Source organism: Pristiophorus japonicus, chromosome 6 (genome assembly GCF_044704955.1).
Source record: "Pristiophorus japonicus isolate sPriJap1 chromosome 6, sPriJap1.hap1, whole genome shotgun sequence".
NCBI lineage: Eukaryota > Metazoa > Chordata > Chondrichthyes > Pristiophoridae > Pristiophorus > Pristiophorus japonicus.
Window position 1 is genome coordinate 261004165 of NC_091982.1, and position 23325 is coordinate 261027489.

General features: G+C 43.5%; 1 protein-coding gene across 7 annotated transcripts in view; it reads left to right on the forward strand.

Annotated features, from left to right (window-relative positions):
• LOC139266063 (disks large homolog 1) overlaps window positions 1–23325 on the forward strand; it is a 493057-nt gene that overhangs the window by 167566 nt on the left and 302166 nt on the right. For all 7 annotated transcript variants that reach the window (XM_070883900.1, XM_070883901.1, XM_070883902.1 and 4 more), the window contains one exon: window positions 13649–13813. In XM_070883900.1, the coding sequence (XP_070740001.1) occupies window positions 13649–13813 (165 nt within the window). The remainder of the gene's footprint in view (window positions 1–13648; window positions 13814–23325) is intronic.

Sequence of the window (23325 nt, forward strand, 5' to 3'; positions counted from 1 at the left end):
TTCCAATGTCCCAGGAATTTGAATCCCTCCCTCTTGCACCATTCCTCAAGCCACGTATTCCTCTCAACTACCCTGCTGTTTCTACTCTTACTAGCACGTGGCACTGGTAGCAATCCTGAGATTACTACCTTTGAGGTCCTACTTTTTAATTTAACTCCTAGCTCCCTAAATTCAGCTTGTAGGACCTCATCCCGTTTTTTTTACCTATATCGTTGGTACCTATAATGCACCACGACAACTGGCTAGTCCCTCTCCCCCTCCAGAATGCCCTGCAGCTACTCCGAGACATCCTTGACCCTTGCAACAGAGAGGCAACATACCATCCTGGAGTCTCGATTGCGGCTGCAGAAACGCCTATCTATTCCCATTACAATAGAGTCCCCTACCGCTATAGCTCTCCCACTCTTTTTTTTTTTTCCTGCCCTACTGTGCAGCAGAGCCACCCATGGTGCCATGAACTTGGCTGCTGTTGCCTTCCCCTGATGAGCCAACTCCCCCAACAGTATCCAAAGTGGTATATCTGTTTTGGAGGGAGATGACCGCAGGGGACTTCTTCACCACCTTCCTACTGTTGCTCTGCCTGATGGTCACTCATTCCCTATCTGCCTTTGTAACCTTTACCTGCGGTGTGACCAATTCACTCAACGTGCTGTTCACGACATCCTCAGCATCGTGGATGCTCCAGAATGAATCCATGCGCAGCTCCAGTGCCACAATGTGGTCTGACAGGAGCTGCAGCTGGATACACTTCCCGCACGCACAGTAGTCAGGGACCCTGGAATATTCTGTCACGTGAGTGAATTATTTTAACTCTGCTCCAGGTGCCTATGCAAGCCATTGACCTAATTTGTCCAGTGTTCCTGGACAGGTGAAGAATTATTAAAACCCCAACAGTGCCCCTGCATACACTTTGGGTTGTTAAGTCTTGGCTTCTACAACCTGCCCCTAAACTCTCTTGGTGGTAAGTGGGTCCTGCTCTATATGGAGAGGATGCATTCCACATCAGGCAAACATAAGCTCTACCTATGTGGAGTTCTCAGTAGGTTAACTTGGGGACTGTTAAACATGGGGATGAACTTCTGTGTGTGTCAGACTTTTGGCCAAAAAACTGGAGAATATTCACTGTCACGTGCTGGCTATGGCTCTTTTTCCAATTTATAAGACACAGGTAATTTTGGATGGGGCGAGAAGCAGGAGTGACCGAATTTCTCTCAATTTATAATTCTCTTTCCCTCCACCGCCCCCCCCTCCCCCGGCACAACAACAATAAATGTGTTGTATGAAGTCAGTCTTGTGCCTCATTTTAACCTGTTCACTTGTGGCAATGAAAGATTTTGACTTTCAATAGTCTAAACATTAAGTGTCAATTGTCTCCATAAAGTTTCTCTCGCATTTGTGTTGTGTTTCTGTGGAGCTGGCTGTTACTGGAGCTTTAGTGAAGCTCACAATTACTGCACCATCAAGGCAAAGGAAACAATTTGCAAATTTCTATCAATTTGTAATCTACCAAAATTCTCTGGATTCTAGTGAGGTCCCAGCAGATTAGAAAACTGCAACTGTAATGCCCCTATTTAAAAAAAGGAGGCAGACAGAAAGCAGGAAACTACAGACATCTGTCGTTGGGAAAATGCTGGAGTCCATTATTAAGGAAGCAGTAGCAGGACATTTGGAAAAGCATGATTCAATCGAGCAGAGTCAGCATAGTTTTATGAAAGGGAATTCATGTTTGACAAATTTGCTGGAGTTCTTTGAGGATGTAACGAGCTGGGTGGATAAGGGGGAACCAGTGGATGTGATGTATTTGGATTTCCAGAAGGCATTCGATAAGGTGCCACATAAAAGGTTACTGCACAAGATAAAAGTTCAAGGGGTTAAGGGTAATATATTAGCATGGATAGAGGATTGGCTCATTAACAGAAAAAAGAGTCGGGAAGAATGGGTTATACCTTATGATAGATTGATAGATTGAGTAGACTGGGTCTTTACTTGTTGGAGTTCAGAAGGATGAGGGGTGATCTTATAGAAACATTTAAAATAATGAAAGGGATAGACAGGATAGAGGCAGAGAGGTTGTTTCCACTGGCCGGGGAGACTAGAACTAGGGGGCACAGCCTCAAAATACGGGGGAGCCAATTTAAAACCGAGTTGAGAAGGAATTTCTTCTCCCAGAGGGTTGTGAATCTGTGGAATTCTCTGCCCAAGGAAGCAGTTGAGGCTAGCTCATTGAATGTATTCAAGTCACAGATAGATTTTTAACCAATAAGGGAATTAAGGGTTATGGGAAGCAGGCGGGTAAGTGGAGCTGAGTCCATGGCCAGATCAGCCATGATCTTATTGAATGGCGGAGCAGGCTCGAGGGGCTAGATGGCCTACTCCTGTTCCTAATTCTTATGTTCTTATGTTTTTATTTTCCGATTGGCAAACAGTAACTAGTGGGGTGCCACAGGGATCAGTGCTGGGCCCTCAACCATTTAAAATCTATATTAATGACTTGGATGAAGGGACCGAGTGTAATGTAGCCAAGTTTGCTGATGACACAAAGGTGGGTGGGAAAGCAAATCGAGGACACACATAATCTGCAAAGGAATATAGACAGGCTAAGTGAGTGGGCAGAAATTTGTCAGATGGAGTATAATGTGGGAAAGTGTGAGGTTATCCACTTCGGCAGAAAAAATAAAAAAGCAACATATAACTTAAATGGAGAAAGTTTGCAAAGTGCTGCAGTACAGAGAGACCTGGAGGTCCTTGTGCATGAAACACTAACAGTTAGTATGCAGGTACAGCAAGTAATCAGGAAGGCAAATGGAATGTTGGCCTTTATTGCAAGGGGGATAGAGTATAAAAGCAGAGAAGTCCTGTTACAACTGTACAGGGTATTGGTGAGACCACACCTGGAGTACTGCATACAGTTTTGGTCTCCGTATTTAAGGAAGGATATACTTACAATGGAGGCAGTTCAGAGAAGGTTCACTAGGTTGATTCCGGAGATGAGAGGGTTGACTTGTGAAGATAGGTTGGGCCTCTACTCATTGGAATTCAAAAGAATGAGAGGTGATCTTATCGTAACGTATAAGATTATGAGGGGGCTCAACAAGGTGGCTGCAGAGAGGATGTTTCCACTGATAGGGGAGACTAGAACTAGGGGGCATGATCTTAAAATAAGGGGTCGCCCATTTAAAACAGAGATGAGGAGAAATTTCTTAGAGTTGTAAATCTGTGGAATTCACTGTCAGAGCTGTGGAAGCTGGGACATTGAATACATTTAAGACAGAATTAGACAGGTTCTTAAATGATAAGGGGATAAGGGGTTATGGAGAGCGGGCAGGGAAGTGGAGCTCATTCCATGATCAGATCAGCCATGATAGTGAATGGTGGAGCAGGCTTGAGGGGCCGTATAGCCTTCTCCTGTTCCTATTTCTTATGTTCTTCTTTTCTCATAGGGGAAACTGAAACTAGGACATAGAATAAGGGGCCGCCCATTTAAAACTGAGATGAGGAGGAATTTCTTCTGAGGGTTGTAAATCTATGGAATTCCCTGCCCTGAGAGCTGTGGAGGCTGGGTCATTGAATATATTTAAGGCGGAGATAGACAGATTTTTGAGCAATAAGAGAATAAGAGTTATGGGGAGCGAGCAGGGAAGTGGAGCTGAGTTCATGATCAGATCAGCCAAGATCTTATTGAATGGCGGAGCAAGCTCAAGGGGCCTTTCTTGTGTTCCTCTAATTAGGTAGAAATATATTTTCCCATATGTCGTATATCGTGTAAATCTGCTAGGGAAGGAAAGAGAAGGGACACAATCATCCATCCTTTAGAAGAAAACAGTTTTTAATCTATCTGCTCCTGTCCAGTATTGGATAGGTGACCACGCATATTTGTATTCACACTGCTTTCTGTATTGGTGTCGTAATGTTGGTTGCCATGAGGATGTCTATTGTGGCAAATCAGACTGGAAATATCAAATTGCTAGTTATCATTAGATGAATGGTTGCTCCCTGTACAATGCCAGGGTATGGTTAATTTTAGATTCTAATTGCTGGTTGAGAATACGGCATCCAGCAACTTTTAAGTATTTTTAGTTTAAACGGTCCTGTGTATTTTGTCCCATCACTTGGTGTTTATTCTATTGTAAAACACTATGTTGGTTCACTATACAGAGTAATGAATAGGCAGGAGTGGTTTTAAAAGTATTACTCAACAGAGTAAGTTGAGAAGATCCTGAACAAAGAGACCAAACCTTGAATGTTTTATCACTCCCTAAACAGAGAGTGGATTTATATCCTGAAGTGCCCTGCAGTCTGTGTTAATGCAGTGGAGTTCACAGGCTTGATTTTTGTCCAGTTTTCCACATTTTCTCTTGGCGTGATGGACATGTTGGATAGATAGTTATTTTCACAGAATGTGATTTGAGGTCTGTAGTTAATTCATTTTTTTTCCCCTTGTGTTTTGCTTTGATTCTTAATTGAAGATGAAAATGACTAAATATCTATATGCAGCGATAGTTAATAGAAGCCAACATGAATTTTAAAAACGAATATTGTGTTTGACAAACCTGATTTGAAGAAGTGACTGATGTGGTTGGTGAAGAACTGCAGTGGATGTGGTATACATGGACTTTCAGAAAGCCTTTGACAATGCACCACACTGGAGACTGTTGAAGAAAATGGAATTACCAGAAGGCCATTAAAAATAGCTAATAGAATGTTGGGTTCCGGTTATAGGTATGTCTTGAATTTTATATTCAATAATAGTGAATCAACATAAAATCTCATGATTTGGGCTCCATACCATAGGAAGGATGTTAAGGCAACAGAGAGGGTACAGCACAGGTTCACTAGGATGCTGCCTGATATGAATAAATACAAATACGAAGAAAGACTTTAAAAATTGGGGCTATTTTTGTTAGAATAAAGGAGACTGAGTATTTGATAGAGGTTTAGACGAGGGGATTAAATGCAGTATCTCCAAATTTGCAGATGATACTAAGTTGGGTGGCAGTGTGAGCTGCGAGGAGGATGCTATTAGGCTGCAGAGTGACTTGGATAGGTTAGGTGAGTGGGCAAATGCATGGCAGATGAGGTATAATGTGGATAAATGTGAGGTTATCCACTTTGGTGGTAAAAACAGAGAGACAGACTATTATCTGAATGGTGACAGATTAGGAAAAGGGAAGGTGCAACGAGACCTGGGTGTCATGGTACATCAGTCATTGAAGGTTGGCATGCAGGTACAGCAGGCGGTTAAGAAAGCAAATGGCATGTTGGCCTTCATAGCGAGGGGATTTGAATACAGGGGCAGGGAGGTGTTGCTACAGTTGTACAGGGCCTTGGTGAGGCCACACCTGGAGTATTGTGTACAGTTTTGGTCTCCTAACTTGAGGAAGGACATTCTTGCTATTGAGGGAGTGCAGCGAAGGTTCACCAGACTGATTCCCGGGATGGCGGGACTGACCTATCAAGAAAGATTGGATCAACTGGGCTTGTATTCACTGGAGTTCAGAAGAATGAGAGGGGATCTCATAGAAACGTTTAAAATTCTGACGGGTTTAGACAGGTTAGATGCAGAAAGAATGTTCCCAATGTTGGGGAAGTCCAGAACCAGGGGTCACAGTCTGAGGATAAGGGGTAAGCCATTTAGGACCGAGATGAGGAGAAACTTCTTCACCCAGAGAGTGGTGAACCTGTGGAATTCTCTACCACAGAAAGTAGTTGAGGCCAATTCACTAAATATATTCAAAAGGGAGTTAGATGAAGTCCTTACTACTCGGGGGATCAAGGGTTATGGCGAGAAAGCAGGAAGGGGGTACTGAAGTTTCATGTTCAGCCATGAACTCATTGAATGGCGGTGCAGGCTAGAAGGGCTGAATGGCCTACTCCTGCACCTATTTTCTATGTTTCTATGTGCTTAAAATGATAAGTAGCCAGAAACGGTCTGATTGCAGTGATGGAGGGTTAGAGAATGAAGGGACATTAATAAAAGATTAAGAATAAGTGATTTAGAACAAAGAGCAGGAAAAATGTTTTTGCAGAGGATTGTAATGCTATGAAATGCACTGCTGGAGTTAGTGATTGAAGCAGCGATCATGTCAACATTTAAGAACAGATTAGAGAGATGGTCGAAGGAAAGAGGAATAAAAGGATATCTGAACAGGGTGGGCACATGAGATTAGGACTACTGCTCATGTGGAAGATAAACTCCAACAGGCTGTAATTTCCAGCAAAATAAATTGGTTAATTAGAAAATTGATTTTTTTTTCTTGACTTGTGCTCAATGAGAGTGTACACCAAGTTGATGAGGCTATCTTGGCACACAGGTATAACAGTGTTTGATATGTTGGCCACGAGACACATGACAAATTAGGAATGCAGATGTGGCTAATTGCATTTTTGATTGGTAAATAGAAAAAACATTAATAGACTGAATTCTCTGTAGTGAGATAATTGCTGGAATCACTGTGTACTGTAAACAACGGCACTTGTACTTATTTCATTTGGGTATATGATCCCAATACTGATATTTGTACAGCAAATGGATGTGTACTTTACTCCTTTTGTGCGTTTGATAATAATCATCATCATAGGCAGTCCCTCGGAATCGAGGAAGACTTGCTTCCACTCCTGAAGTGAGTTCTTTGGTGGCTGAACAGTCCAATACGAGAGCCATAGACTCTCTCAGGTGGGTCAGATAGTCGTTGAGGGAAGGGGTGGGTGGGACTGGTTTGCCGCACGCTCTTTCCGCTGCCTGCGCTTGATTTCTGCATGCTCTAGGCATTGAGACTCGAGGTGCTCAGCGCCCTCTCGGATGCACTTCCTCCACTTGGGGCATTGTTGAGCCAGGGACTCCCAGGTGTCAGTGGGGATGTCGCACTTTATCAGGGAGGCTTTGAGGGTGTCCATGTAGCGTTTTCGCTGCCCACCTTTGGCTCGTTTGCCGTGAAGGAGCTCCGAGTAGAGCACTTGCTTTGGGAGTCTCGTGTCTGGCATGCAAACTATGTGGCCTGCCCAGCGGAGCTGATCGAGTGTGGTCAGTGCTTCAATGCTGGGGATGTTGGCCTGGTTGAGGACGCTAATGCTGGTGCGTCTGTCCTCCCAGGGGATTTGTAGGATCTTGCGGAGACATCGTTGGTGGTATTTCTCCAGCGACTTGAGGTGTCTACTGTACATGTTCCATGTCTCTGAGCCATACAGGAGGGCGGGTATTACTACAGCCCTGTAGACCATGAGCTTGGTGGCAGTTTTGAGGGCCTGGTCTTCAAACACACTTTTCCTCAGGCGGCCGAAGGCTGCATTAGCGCACTGGAGGTGGTGTTGGATCTCGTCGTCGATGCCTGCTCTTGTTGATGGGAGGCTTCCGAGATATGGGAAATGGTCCACGGTGTCCAGGGCCGTGCCATGGATCTTGATGACTGAGGGGGCAGTGCTGTGCGGTGAGGACAGGCTAGTAGAGGACGTTTGTCTTACGGATGTTTAGCGTCAGGCCCATGCTTTCGTACGCCTCAGTAAATACGTCCACTATGTCCTGGAGTTCAGCCTCTATGTGCGCAGGCGTCGTCTGCGTACTGTAGCTCGACGACAGAGGTTGGGGTGGTCTTGGACCTGGCCTGGAGACGGCGCAGGTTGAACAGGTTCCCACTGGTTCTATAGTTTAGTTCCACTCCAGCGGGGAGCCTGTTGACTGAGGTGCAGCATGGTGGCGAGAAAGATTGAGAAGAGGGTTGGGGCGATGACGCAGCCCTGTTTGACCCCGGTCCTGACATGGATTGGATCTGTGATACAAGAAGAAAAGCAGAATGAGAGTTTTTTTTGATCATTGCGTGCTTTACTTCCTTGGTGACTGCTTATTGATTATCTGCTAAAGTGGTGTGTAACACACATGAAAATGTTGGCCTTCAGCACCACAGGATCATTGTATGCAAAGGGGAGCTTTCATCGTGGTCAGTTGGAATAACTGCTCCAGGCCAGCAGAAGTAAGCGAGACCGACCAGTAACCAGCCGGACACGTCGTGGCAAAGTGTGAGTAGCATCCAACCACTTTCTGGATAGAGACCAGGGCTGGGTCTCGCCCATCTAGCTGTGCAAGTCAACATTCACAACAATCACCGATGAAGCCGAAGTACTGCTCACAGCTGCTGGACAAAAACCTAGAAGCTGCACTCCGAGGTGCTGTGTCTGATAAATTCATTCCAGAATTCCAAACTTTGGGGAAGGGGTAAGATGGCAAGGTTTCACACTGAATGGTGGTAGATGTTTCTGAGTAAACATACACACGAAGTACATTTACCTGTAATCTTTGGAAGACATTCTACTGAAATTACTACATATGGCTAAAACAGTGTCGCTGTTGCCACACCTGTGGCTCAGCGATTATCTATTGGACAACCCGTGCTCAGGTAAAACTCTCAATAATGCAGAAAAATTACTTGCAATGGTTAGATCAGTTTCATTTAATATATTGTGATTTGATTTGCTTTATTATTAATGCAGTATGTAAGCATTCTGCAGGACTATTTCATCATGCATCTTTATGTTTTGATGAATTTGTTGGGGGGGAGGCTTTGCAGAGGGGCCCTTAATGTTCTTGGTGCCCAAGGCCCTGAGAATTCCTAACCTGGCTCTGTTAGTACAATAGTTTGAAACATGAAACACCATTTTGCTGTGATAGAGAGATAAGGTATGAGATTGCACAATTCCTAATTTGTCCTCCTATTGTGAGAAGGTGCAGCAATTTTCCTACTCTTACCTGGGGATAACGCCCCTGCTCTTGTCCAACATAGTGCCATGGGATCTTTTGCCTCCACCCGAGAGGGCAGATGGGACTTCGGTTTAACCTCTCATCCGGAAGACAGCACCTCCGACAGTGCTACCCACTGAGCCACAGTTAACTCCTGCTCGACCTTCATAATTATTTATGGACACAGTTAAATTTTGATACTGCAAAATGCACTTGATTATATGCATGTTACCTATAGTCAAGTGCAGTAAAACTGGTAAAATGCATCTGGCACTTGCACAGTTCTTTGATCATCTGTTCAGCTTACCTATTGAACAGGCGCTACAGCAGTGTCTTCCTGCACTAAAGATTTAAAAGGAGAAATTTACCATCTTTACCTATTTCCAAATTAATGAGTTGCAAACATTCTGTTTTAATTGTTAAATCTGACATCTGAGGACTGTCGTAGTGAATTTATTGGGGCCAAGACAGATATCGGTTTCCCCAGCATTGGATTTGTAGTATTGACCATTATGCCATCATTAAATTAGAGTTGAGTTGATTCATCTCCCTCATGATGGGATAACTAACTCCCAGCCAGTTTCTGGATACAAGTACTGTACAGTGGTAAACCATGCCAAAATACCTCCTATTTAGGAAGCACACTTGATGATCACATGTCATATAGACAACATCTCCAGAACCGTGGTACAAAACCGGGGAGCAGAAGCCCAAACCCTCCGTACGGCAACACTCGCCCTGCTGCACTCTACGGCGGTCGGTGTACTGCCCTCTAGCGTGGCTATCAAGTCCGTGTGTCTAACCCATTAATGTCCAGCTGAATTCTACTATGAGAATTATCACCGGTACGCTTTTATCGACACCAGCACCGTGGCTGCTCCTGCTTGCAAACATTGCACCACCACACCTACGCCGTAATTATAGTGAATACAACCGCTACACCATGCCAATCCAGGCCGACTTGAATGACCTACCACCAACCCGTCTCAAATTTTGGAAGAACATTTTGGACCGTTGTCGAAGCCCTTCACCGATCTCCCCTCAATCTTGATGACTGATAGCGAAATGCTTGGAAGAACTGCGACATACGGAATGGATTCCCAAAAAGTTAGTTTGCAGGTGCAGCAGGTAATCAGGAAGGCGAATGGAATGTTGGCCTTCATTGCGAGAGGGATGGAGTACAAAAGCAGGGAGGTCCTTCTGCAACTGTATAGGGTATTGGTGAGGCCGCACCTGGAGTACTGCGTGCAGTTTTGGTCACCTTACTTAAGGAAGGATATACTAGCTTTGGAGGGGGTACAGAGACGATTCACTAGGCTGATTCCAGAGATGAGGGGGTTACCTTATGATGATAGATTGAGTAGACTGGGTCTTTACTCATTGGAGTTCAGAAGGATGAGGGGTGATCTTATAGAAACATTTAAAATAATGAAAGGGATAGACAAGATAGAGGCAGAGAGGTTGTTTCCACTAGAACTAGGGGGCACAGCCTCAAAATACGGGGGAGCCAATTTAAAACCGAGTTGAGAAGGAATCTCTTCTCCCAGAGGGTTGTGAATCTGTGGAATTCTCTGCCCAAGGAAGCAGTTGAGGCTAGCTCATTGAATGTATTCAAATCACAGATAGATTTTTAACCAATAAGGAAATTAAGGGTTATGGAGAGCGGGCAGGTAAGTGGAGCTGAGTCCACGGCCAGATCAGCCATGATCTTGTTGAATGGCGGAGCAGGCTCGAGGGGCTAGATGGCCTACTCCTGTTCCTAATTCTTATGTACTTATGATTCCTCATAGAGGACCCCACAGTACAACCTTAAGGATTAAACCTTCCTCGCAAGCAGTGGATAACCAACAACTGCCTCAGAACCGGTCACGCTCGATGCTGCTACATTCTCCATCGATGGAAGATTAAAGCCTCCCCATCATGTGACTGTGGTGGCCCTGATAAGTCCCTGGAGCACATCATTGAGCACTGCCCTCAGGCAGCCTACAAGATATCCACGCTGTTACACTGGAAACTTTGGTCTGGATATCCAACTTAGATATTGACATTTGATTTGCTTTGCTACTACTATACAAAAGAAGTGATGGTTAAAGCAAACATCAGAAAGTAAAGGAAATTACATTGATTTTAATTCTTTAAGTACATTCATTTAAAAAGGTGGTCCTAATGGCGAGGCCCCTTGCAATAAATTGTAATGTATTGATTACTTTGAATGTAATGTCTTTCAGGGTAAAGCACTATTTTGGTAGTAGTGTTGAGATGAGTGCAGTGTTGCATGCCAAGAGATGAAGTGACCTCATTTTGTGTGGAGTCTAGTGTTTAAACCTCAAGCATATGGCAGGAAGGAAGTGAATGTAATTGATGTCAAAGAGCAAAGAATCTCAAATTTTGGATGTGACATGGTTCATCATTGTTTGGTTTAAATTGTTCGAGGAATATGTTTTATTTTCTTACTATTTTTGTTTTTAAATGTACTGAAATTTTGCAGTTGATCTCTTGAGCTAACCTCCTCCTACAATGTCTTTGTACTAACTGAAATTGTCGGAAACGGATTGCATTGGAGGCATGTCAGTCTGTGTACAGGTTAGCTTAAATCTACAGTAATCAAACTTGTGTAGGTGAGAAGTAAACCGACTGTTACTGTGTCAAAGTTCTGTTGTGAAAGCTCAAAGGAAATTTAATCTCGAAATCTTTGGAGAAGGAGGCTAGCGATTCAAGGGAGTTTGTCAACCAAACTGTGTCCATCATGTCACAGATAATGAAGTAGATATGTTCTGCTTTACTGTAATACAGTAAAGGTAGTATGATTATGCCCCTCTGAATTGCCTTGATTTTTTTTTTACTACAATAATAGTACTATATAAATGGAAATTGTTGTATGGCTTAACCTCCAATCCTTCTGCGTGGAACCTATGTGTCAACTACATGGAGTACACCAGAAATGAAACAAGTAGTGTTTACAGCCATTTTTTTAGCAGGGATTGTGAAGGAAGCACATTCAGGTTAGCTTTGTTGTGGAGGCGGTTCTAATTTCTCCTCCGGCATTATTGATTATTCTACAATCATTATTTTCACAAAGCTGAGGAACTGAAAATTTCAAGTGTTTTATGATTGTGTGACTAAGGTGAAAGATATTAGTGCCGTGTTTGAAAAGGCTAGATTTTGGCCGACTTTGCAAGTGGGTTTTTGGCTACGATTTGATCCTCCGTGGCGAAAACCCGGTCAGCGGGATTCTCGGCCCCCTCTTTGCAGCGGTGCTTTCTCGTACCGCCGGGGAGAGGAGCATCAATATGAAACGACGTGCAACACTGAGGATTGCATGGCCGTCGTATTTTCAGCTCCATGGGGACCCGTACGCCACGCCCACAATACCGACCGGGTCAAACCTGTCTGTACAGCCCTTCGAGCAGGGGTCAGTATGAAGACCTGCAAAAAGGTAAGTAAAAGTTTTTATTTAATTATTTTGCAGCGATTTATTAGGTAAGTGTCCCCTCCCCAAGGCCTCCCTTGCAGTGCTTCCAACCTCTGCTTAAAGTTGATGAAACTCGCGGTTTCGCCGCGAATCCATGTGCAACACCAATTTTACCGATGCAGGTAAAGGCTGAAAGTTAGGCCTGAAAACGGTGGCGCAGCGAAAATGGTAATTTTGGTGTAAAATTACCTTTTTTGCTGAAAACTGAAAATCTAGCCTATTTATCTCACTCTTTGGACCCAGGGCCAGCATTTCCCGGACAATAATTAGTTACAGAGTTCACTTTAAATTGTTCCAAAGTATGTCTTACCTGTGCCTCAACCGTTCCCCCACTTCATTTTCTACATTAGATATCCTTGTAGACTTTAGGGAAGGCCACCGACTTAATATTTTCTATTGAATTATGGATTGCGTTGCATTGTAACTATCTGTGCTAAGATATACATTAGCATTCTGTAGAGGAACTGCTTGTATTGACTTAAGATTTAAGTACAGTTTATAAAAGTATTGTGATGTGCCTTGATTCCCCCTTGGTTACTGGAGTGCTGTATAGGCCAGAGCAGTACCTGGCTTGTGGTTGGTAGGGGCATGCAGGTACAATCTATTCAAATTGGCAGCTCTGGCAGAGATAACTAGAGTAGTACTGTGTGTAATGTTTTCCCTCAATACTCCTGTTCGCACTGCATACACACGTGTGCATTAACCTTTTTGTACATTTGTTGGTAAGATGAAAAGCAGAGTGTATGATCATTGTCTGTGCTTTACTTCCTTAGTTACTGAATGGTGATCAAAGTTACATTTACATGTATTGTGAGTGTATATAGGCATTTTCTACTAAAACTAGTACACTTGTGACTAGTCAGCAATTTCTGTTGGACAACACTGTCCAAAAGCAATTCTTCTGAAAATGGTTTTAGGATTGTTACTGTCCTATTAAAGAATGTTAATACATAACTAGTGGCATGGTTGTGATCGAAAGAGAACACTAACTCATGCTTACGTTGGAGTGGCCAGTATAATTTTTACACTTTTAACTTTGAATTATTTCAAAAATTGTTGGTGTTATTAAACCCACAAATCATTATTTCAAATTGCTGAATTCATAGTTAAAAGGTTGACAAACTATCTTTATGTAAACAAAATACTTTATAAAAAATTTTTAACTGTTACATTATTCATAATTTCATTAGCCTTACATTTACCAGTAAAATGATGCTCCATATTTTCATGATCTGTTGCACTGAATGGTGAGTTGAACAGATGTTTGCATCAATTAAATGATCCTTTGAGAATGGAAGTGATTTACAAATTGGAGGGATGTATTCATGATCTGGATATTGTTTTGAGATTTCTGGTAATTGTTTAGTTTTGGAATTGATGTTGTGTTTGCATGTATTTAAAATTCTTTCATTATATTAATGTCTCATATTTTTCTTTTTTTTTTACAGAAGTATCGTTATCAAGATGACGATGCATCTCCACAAGAACACAGCTCTCCGCAGATTAGCAATGAGGTGAAAGGCCCAGAACTTGTACATGTCTCGGAGAAGAATCTGTCTCAGATTGAGAATATACATGGTTTTGTTTCTCAGTCACACATATCCCCAATGAAGGTAAGAGGCTCTGAATTCTGCAAACCAGCAACCTGGCAATTGTTGATCGAAACTAACTGACATTTAACACTCAACTAATCAGACTAACATTCTTTAACTTTGCTGCAGTATAATGTGTATTTAGTTTAGAATCATATTTTTAATGAACCAGTAAAGTGTCGGAGATTGTAGTGCTAGATTATCACCTCTGTCTATTACTGTAAACTTAAAAAAAAAATGTAAGCTTTTAAAAACTGATGCATGGAAGCAGTATTGAAAATATTGGCACTGTAGCAGACTTGGAGGTTGCTGCAGTGTGCATCTTACTATGGTGGTGAAGTGGTTATTGCAGAGTTTTCAGAGCAGCCCATTCTGCTTGCGGCAAGATGATAGGAAGCCTCTTTGTAGCAGGTGCATAAGTGGGGCATTGTCCTGAATTCTGCATTTACTGGAACCATGTTATGGTCCAGAACGGGAGAGTCACTTGTTTGGTATTGCGAAGGCAACTTTTGCCTTTCCAATTAGTGTTGCCACAAATTCAGACAATTCAAAAAAAATCTGAGCACCTTGATTGTACTGTAGCAGGAATTTAGTTGGATCAAGAATATGTTGTAATGTAGGTTTGATATAATACAGTAAAGTAATTTTTGTAGATTAAATTGGTTCAATGTGGTAAAGACTGGATCTCAGGAGAAAGTTGTGATAATGATTAGTTTTACAAGTTTTATTTGGTTTGCAATTTGTAGCCCTACTAATCAACAAGTGAAGCACCAACCAGTTTATAAACCTCTGGACATTAGTAAGTTGTGATTTACAGTTTGCTGGTTTCCAAATCTACTTCAAACCAATTTCGAATCCTCAATTGAATTGAGATTCAGCAGAGTTCCTCTGTATGTGTCTTTGAAGAGGTGGCACAGAATGTCCTCTTTATAAATTCACTATTCTAACATCTGTTTTGACAGCCCCTCGAGAGTTTAGATGTTAATATTACATGGGATGTCTGTTCAAAACATCGCAAACTTCTAGATGTTCGCTTTGAACATTTTAATGATTTGCATGCTGAAGCTTTTAGTGCTTTCCTGTCTTGAAGACTGAAGACTTTAAAACTAGTCAAACATGTTAATCTATGATGTATTTTTAATTTTCTCTCTTACCCCAATGCTGCTGTTATATGGGGAGAAAAACAAAGTTAACGTTTCACGTCGATGACCCTTCATCAGAACTGGTGAATGTTCGAAAACAACAGATCTTAAGGAGCACTGAAAGGACAAAAGGGAAGGTCTGTGATCGTATGGAAGGGGGGAGAGATGAGAGAGACAAAAGGGATGATGGGCCGAATTGAAATGGCAATGAGATAAGTTAGAAAAAGGTTAGTCTAGATAAGGTGTGAATGGCGGCATAATGACCAGCTGCCACTGGAGACAAAGAGGGAAAAAACACAAGATGGGGGGCGGGGGAGGAAGGGAGCCAAAATTGGGCAGAGGTTATGGTCTGAAATTGTTGACCTCAATGTTGAGACCAGAAAGCTGTAAAATGTCTAAACGAAAGATGAGATGCTGTTCCTCGAGCTTGAGTTGAGCTTCATTGGAACAGTGTAGGAGGCCAAGGACGGAGATGTGGGAGTGGAGCGGGGACCGAAAGCTCAGGATCACGCTTATGGACTAAATCGAGGTGCTCCGCAAAGCCGTCACCCAAGCTGTGTTTGGTCTCCCCAATGTAGAGAAGACCACATCGGGAGCAGTGAATACAGTATACTAAATTGAAAGAAATACAAGTAAATCGCTGTTTCACCTGGAAGGAGTATTTGGGGCCCTGGATAGTGGGAAGGGAGAAGGTAAAAGGGCAGGTGTTGCATCTCCTGTACTTGCACAGGAAGGTGCCGTGGGAAGGGGAGGGGGTGTTGAGGGTGACTGCGGAATGGACCAGGGTGTCGCGGAGGGAGCGGTCCCATCGTAATGCTGAGAGGGGAGGGTAAGATGTGATTGGAGGTGGTGAAAATGGATGATCCGTTGAATGTGGAGGCTGGTGGGATGAAAGGTGAGGAAGGGGAACCCTGTCGCGGTTCTGAGAGGGAGGGGAAGGTGTGAAAGCAGAGGTGTGGGAAATGGAACAGACACAGTCGAGGGCCATGTTAACCACGGCGGAGGGGATTCCTCGGTTGAGGAAAAAGGAAGACATTTCCGAGACACGAGTGTGAAAGGTGGCGTCGTCAGAGCAGATACGACGGAGAAACTGGGAGAATGGAATGGAGTCCTTACAGGATGCGGGGTGGCAGGAAGTGTAGTCCAGAGAGCTGTGGGAGTCGGTGTGCTTATAGTGGATACTGGTCTATAGTCTATCCCCAGAAATGGAGACCGAGAAGTCGAGGAAGGGAAGGGAAGAGTCAGAAATGGACCATGTGATGGTGAGGGAAGGGTGGAAATTGGATGCAAAGTGAATTAAATTTTCTAGTTCAATGAGAGTGGTTAGTTTCTGTGATTTCCAGCATTTTCTGTTTTTATTTGATTCCAGCATCTGCAGTATTTTGCTTTTGTGTTGCTGTTGTATGTATCATTTTATATGCTGGCGGTGGTTAGCTTGCTGCCTCTGCCAATTTCATGTTTCTTATTGGTTAAGTGCTATTTGAGAGCTACCAGTGACTGTCAGTCCATTCATTTCTCCTCTTCGACTTCAGATCTGAAGTATCCAATTTGATTATTGGACATTTGGCTCAGGACGATTTAAAAATCTGGGCCAGCTTTTCAGGTTGCAAGCAGCAGTATGTTTACCACTGGTACACCTTCTCCCAAGTTATGCTACAGACGCAGATATTGACGTAGTTAATCTGCAACCATGCAAGTACATTTTTTTCGGTTTTGACCATGTTCAATGAATGCATGCACTGGGTTCGTAAGTAGTAGTTGAGGGTTGTGCTCAGCTTTTCCACTCACCGTTTTAGTTATGGGCAAATCAAATGGCCACCATCACATCAAATTGCAGTTGAGCCACCCCTCCCCTCAAGGAAGCCGAGTTAACTAATGTGCGATGTGTGACCAGTGTTGTGCATGCACAAGACAATCCCAATCATACATTAAAATTCCAAAGTAGAAAAATCATATTCTATGATTTGCATTCTATTGGTAGAAACTTGAAAATTACTGAATAAAAATTGTAATTTGGGGTTTGTGGATGGTGTCTTGCACACAGAGCAATATGTAATATGGAGACATTCAGTGAGGCACAATATAGCGATATCCTTTGGCCTTGTACATTGAGCCCTCAGTTGATGTTTAATGGATACAGTGGTCAGTTTTGGTTTAACCAAAATATTATTCATTTCCTGAGTGCCTTTAATTAATTCTGTATTTCGTTCCCCCCATTGAGAAAGAGACTAGCCATTCGCATTAAAGAGCTTGCATTTATACATGGCTGTATACCCTCAAGAAATCCCAAAATGCTTCCCATTCAATGAACATAAGAAATAGGAGCAGGAGTAGGCCACCTAGCCCCTCGAGCCTGCTCCAACATTTAATAAGATTATGGCTAATCTGATCATGGACTCAACTCCACTTCTCTGTCCGCTCCCCACAACCCTTTATTCCCTTATCGCTCAAAAATCTGTCTATCTTTGCCTTAAATATATTCAATGGCCCAGCCTCCACTGCTCTCTGGGGCAGAGAATTCTATAGATTTACAATCCTCAGAGAAGAAATTTCTCCTCATCTCAGTTTTAAATGGGCGGCCCCTTATTCTCAGACTGTGTCCCCTAGTTTTAGTTTCCTCCTATGAGTGGAAATATTCTCTCTGCTTTGTTGAGCCCCCTCATTATCTTATATGTTTCGATAAGATCATGTCTCATTCTTCTGAACTCCAATGAGTAAAGGCCCAACTTATCCAACCTACCTTCATAAGTCAACCCTCTCATCTCCGGAATCAACCTAGTGAACCTTGTTTGAACAGCCTGCAATGCAACTATATCCTTCCTTAAATACGAAGACCAAAACTACGCAGTAGTCCAGGTGTGGCCTCGCCAATCCCCTGTACAGTTGTAGCAGGACTTCTCTGCTTTTATACTCTATCCCTCTTGCAATAAAGGCCAACATTCCATTTTTGCCTTCCTGATTACTTGCTGTACCTGCACCCCCAGGTCCCTCTGTACTGCAACACTTTGCAATTTTTCTCCATTTAAATTATAATTTGCTTTTCTATTATTTCTGCAAAAGTGAATAACCTCACGTTTTCCCACATTATACTCCACCTGCCAAATTTTTGCCCACTCACTTAGCCTGTCTATATGCTTTTGCAGATTTTTTTGTGACCACCTCACAATTTGCTTTCCCACCCATCTTTGTATCATCAGTAAACTTGGCTACATTACACTCGGTCTCTTCATCCAAGTCATTAATGTAGATTGCCCCAGCACCGATCCCTGCGGCAACCCACTAGTCACAAAGAGTGACTAAAGTAAATGTTGGTCCCTCAGAAGATGAGAAGCGGGATTTAATAATGGGAAATGTGGAAATGGCTGAGACCTTAAACAATTATTTTGCTTCGGTCGTCACAGTGGAAGACACAAAAACTATGTCAAAAATTGCTGGTCACAGGAATGTGGGAAGGGAGGACCTGGAGATGATCACCTCTCACTAGGGGGTAGTGCTGGACAGGCTAATGGGACTCAAGGTAGACAAGTCCCCTGGTCCTGATGAAATGCATCCCAGGGTATTAAAAGAGATGGCGGAAGTTATAGCAGATGCATTCGTTATAATCTACCAAAATTCTCTGGACTCTGGGGAGGTACCAGCGGATTGGAAAGCAGCTAATGTAACGCCTCTGTTTAAAAAAGGGGGCAGACAAAAGGCAGGTAACTATAGGCCGGTTAGTTTCACATCTGTAGTGGGGAAAATGCTTGAAGCTATCATTAAGGAAGAAATAGCGGGACATCTAGATAGGAATAGTGCAATCAAGCAGACGCAACATGGATTCATGAAGGGGAAATCATGTGTAACTAATTTACTGGAATTCTTTGAGGATATAACGAGCATGGTGGATAGAGGTGTACCGATGGATGTGGTGTATTTAGATTTCCAAAAGGCATTCGATAAGGTGCCACACAAAAGGTTACTGCAGAAGAAAGGTACGCGGAGTCAGAGGAAATGTATTAGCATGGATCGAGAATTGGCTGGCTAACAGAAAGCAGAGAGTCGGGATAAATGGGTCCTTTTCGGGTTGGAAATCGGTGGTTAGTGGTGTGCCACAGGGATCGGTGCTGGAACCACAACTGTTTACAATATACATAGATGACCTGGAAAAGGGGACAGAGTGTAGTGTAACAAAATTTGCAGATGACACAAAGATTAGTGGGAAAGTGGGTTGTGTAGAGGACACAGAGAGGCTGCAAAGAGATTTAGATATGTTAAGCGAATGGGCTAAGGTTTTGGCAGATGGAATACAATGTCGGAAAGTGTGAGGTCATCCACCTTGAAAAAAAAAATAGTAAAAAGGAATATTATTTGAATGGGGAGAAATTACAACATGCTACGGTGCAGAGGGACCTGGGGGTCCTTGTGCATGAAACTCTTGGACACAGAGAGGCTGCAAAGAGATTTAGATATGTTAAGCGAATGGGCTAAGGTTTGGCAGATGGAATACAATGTCGGAAAGTGTGAGGTCATCCACCTTGAAAAGAAAATAGTAAAAAGGAATATTATTTGAATGGGGAGAAATTACAACATGCTACGGTGCAGAGGGACCTGGGGGTCCTTGTGCATGAATCCCAAAAAGTTAGTTTGCAGGTGCAGCAGGTAATCAGGATGGCGAATGGAGTGTTGGCCTTCATTGTGAGAGGGATGGAGTACAAAAGCAGGAAGGTCCTGCTGCAACTGTACAGGGTATTGGTGAGGCCGCACCCTGGAGTACTGCGTGCAGTTTTGGTCACCTTACTTAAGGAAGGATATACTAGCTTTGGAGGGGGTACAGAAACGATTCACTAGGCTGATTCCGGAGATGAGGGGGTTACCTTATGATGATAGATTGAGCAAACTGGGTCTTTACTCGTTGGAGTTCAGAAGGATGAGGGGTGATCTTATAGAAACATTTAAAATAATGAAAGGGATAGACAAGATAGAGGCAGAGAGGTTGTTTCCACTGGTCGGGGAGACTAGAACTAGGGGGCACAGCCTCAAAATACGGGGGAGCCAATTTAAAACCGAGTTGAGAAGGAATTTCTTCTCCCAGAGGGTTGTGAATCTGTGGAATTCTCTGCCCAAGGAAGCAGTTGAGGCTAGCTCATTGAATGTATTCAAATCACAGATATAGATTTTTAACCAATAAGGGAATTAAGGGTTACGGGGAGCGGGTGGGTAAGTGGAGCTGAGTCCACGGCCAGATCCGCCATGATCTTGTTGAATGGCGGAGCAGGCTCGAGGGGCTAGATGGCCTATTCCTGTCCTTATTCTTATGTTATTGTTTGCCAACCGGAAAATGACACATTTATCCTGACTCCCTGTTTTCTGGTGTTAGCCAATCCTCTATCCATGCTAATATATTACAGGATCGGTCCAAGTCAGCATGGATTTATTAAAGGAAAATCCTGCTTGAAAAATCTTCCAGAGTTTTTTGAGGATGTAACTAGTAGAATGGATAAGTGAGAACCAGTAGATATGGTGTATTTGGACTTTCAAAAGGCTTTTGACAAGGTCCCACACAAGAGATTAGTGTGCAAAATTACGGCACATGGTATCGGGGATAATGTATTGATGTGGATAGAGAACTGGTTGGCAGACAGGAAGAAAAGAATAGGAATAAATGAGTCCTTTTCAGAATGACAGTCAGTGACTAGTGGGGTGCTGCAGGGCTCAGTGCTGGGACCCCAGCTATTTACAATATACATTAATGATTTAAATGAAGGAATTGAATGTAATATCTCCAAGTTTGCAGATGAGACTAAGCTGGGTGGCAGTGTGAGCTGTGAGGAGGATGCTAGGAGACTGCAGGGGGACTTGGACAGGTTAGGTGAATGGGCAAATGCATGGCAGATACAGTATAATGTGGATAAGCCTGAGTTTATCCACTTTGGTGGCAAACACAGGAAGGCAGACTATTATCTGAATGGTGACAGATTAAGAAAAGTGGGTGGTGCAACGAGACCTGGGTGTCATGGTACATCAGTCATTGAAGGTAGACATCCAGGTACAGCAGGCAGTAAAGAAAGCAAATGGCATGCTGGCCTTCATAGCGAGGGGATTTGAGTATAGTCGCAGGGAGGTCTTACTGCAGTTGTACAGGGCCTTGGTGAGACCTCACCTGGAATATTGTGTACCGTTTTGGTCTCGTAATCTGAGGAAGGACATTCTTGCTATTGAGGGAGTGCAGCGAAGGTTCACCAGACTGATTCCTGGGATGGCGGGACTGACATATGAAGAAAGACTGGATCGACTGGGCTTATATTCACTGGAATTTACTGCTCACCGTCATCCCAACCGCAAATTCTGGGCCATTATTTAAAAAGAAAAATCAGTATTCAGTAAATTGGTTGTTCATACTCAAAGAACTCAAGTATCACTCTTGCATTAGCATAATTAGCTAATTCTCTTTGAACTTCGTGAATTGTCCTCAACAGTGTGAAATCTTGTATCTTGTCACAGCGAACAATTTGTGTCTGGAACATTGTTTATAAAAAGCTTTCAAGTGCCTGACATAAATGTAAAAAACATCAGATCTCAGAAATGTCTTTGTCTTCTCAGCAACCTACCTTAAAATTAATGTAGCCATGTCAGCCAATCAACTAACTACCTTGTCAATTGTATATGATCTACAAGCCTGTCATACTTGACTGCTGAGGACAATCTTCAGGTATTTGGCTTCAAAGGAATTCAAAGTATTTACAAGTGTTTCTGCTTCATAACATGGAGCTTCATAAGCAGGTGCATTACATATTACAAGTGATGATCATTTCAAGAGTTTTCCTGAAGGAGCTTCGAGAACAACAGACTCTCAAACAGTCATTCTAGTTGCATATATTGTAAGGCCCATGCTTTTGTACGCCTTGAAGATGTTGATGATGGCTTGGAGTTCAGCCTCTGTGCGCAGACTCCAGTGTCATCCGTGTAGTATAGTTTGACGACAGAGGCTGGGATGATCTTGGATCTAGCTTGGAGGTTGAACAGGTTCCCACTGGTTCCATAGTTTAGTTCCATTCCAGTGGGGAGCTTGTTGAGCATGAGATGGAGCATTGCAGCGAGGAAGATCGAGAAGAGGGTTGGCACAATGCCGCAGCCTTGTTCGACCCCGGTCTGGATGTGGATTGGGTCTGTGGTGTATCCGTTGGTCAGGATCATAAGGCCTGCATGTCGTCATGGAACAGGCAGAAGATGGTGACAAACTTTTGGGGGCAGCCAAAACGGAGGAGCACTTGCGGCAAACATCCGTAAGACAAAGGTCCTCCACCAACCTGACCCTGCTACACAGCATTGTCCCCTGGTCAACAAAATCTACGGCACGGCCTTGGACAATGTGGACCACTTTCCATACCTCGGGAGCCTGCTATCGGCAGGGGCAGACATAGACAATGAGGTCCAACACCGCCTTCAGTGCACCAGCGCAGCCTTCGGTCACCTGAGGAAGAGAGTGTTCGAAGATCAGGCCGTCAAATCTGGCACCAAGCTTATGGTCTCCAGGGCTGTAGTGATGCCTGCCTTCCTGTATAGCTCAGAGACGTGGACCATATATAGCAGACACCTCAAATTGCTGGAGAAATATCACTAATGTCTGCAAATCCCCTGGGAGGATAGATGCACCAATGTCAGTATTCTCGATCAGGCCAACATCCCCAGCATTGAAGCACTGACCACACTCGACCAGCTCCATTGGGCGGGCCACATTGCCCGCATGCCCAACACAAGACTCCCAAAGCAAGCGCTCTACTCGGATCTCCTACACGGCAAAGCGAGTCCCAGGTGGGCAGAGGAAACATTTCAAGGACACCCTCAGCCTCCTTGATAAAGTGCAACACCCCCACCAACACCTGGGAATCCTTGGCCAAAGACCGCCCTAAGTGGAGGAAGAGCATCCAGGAGGGCGCTGAGCACCTCGAGTCTCATCACCGTGAGCATGCAGAAAACAAGCGCAGGCAGCGGAAGGAGCTTGCGGCAAACCAGACTCCCCACCCACACTTTCCTTCAACGACTGTCTGTCCCACCTGCGACAGAGACTGTAATTCCCATATTGGACTGTTCAGTCACCTGAGAACTCACTTTTAGAGTGGAAGCAAGTCTTCCTCGATTTCAAGGGACTGCATATGATGATGATGATATTTTAAATTACTTAATGACTAATATTTGTCCTTACCTCACTTCTGCAAACTATACAATGGAAAGTAAATTTGATCAGAACTTTATACTTGTGAAAAAGCAGAAAATGCTGGAAAATCACTTAAGATAGATTTAGATTGAGCTATGCACCCTTGGTCCAAAAGGGAAATTTGAATTTTCTTCTTTAACCACGAATGCATGCTAGAGGGCCTCCAGGTTCATGTGACAAGTCGCCTTGAGCGTGGC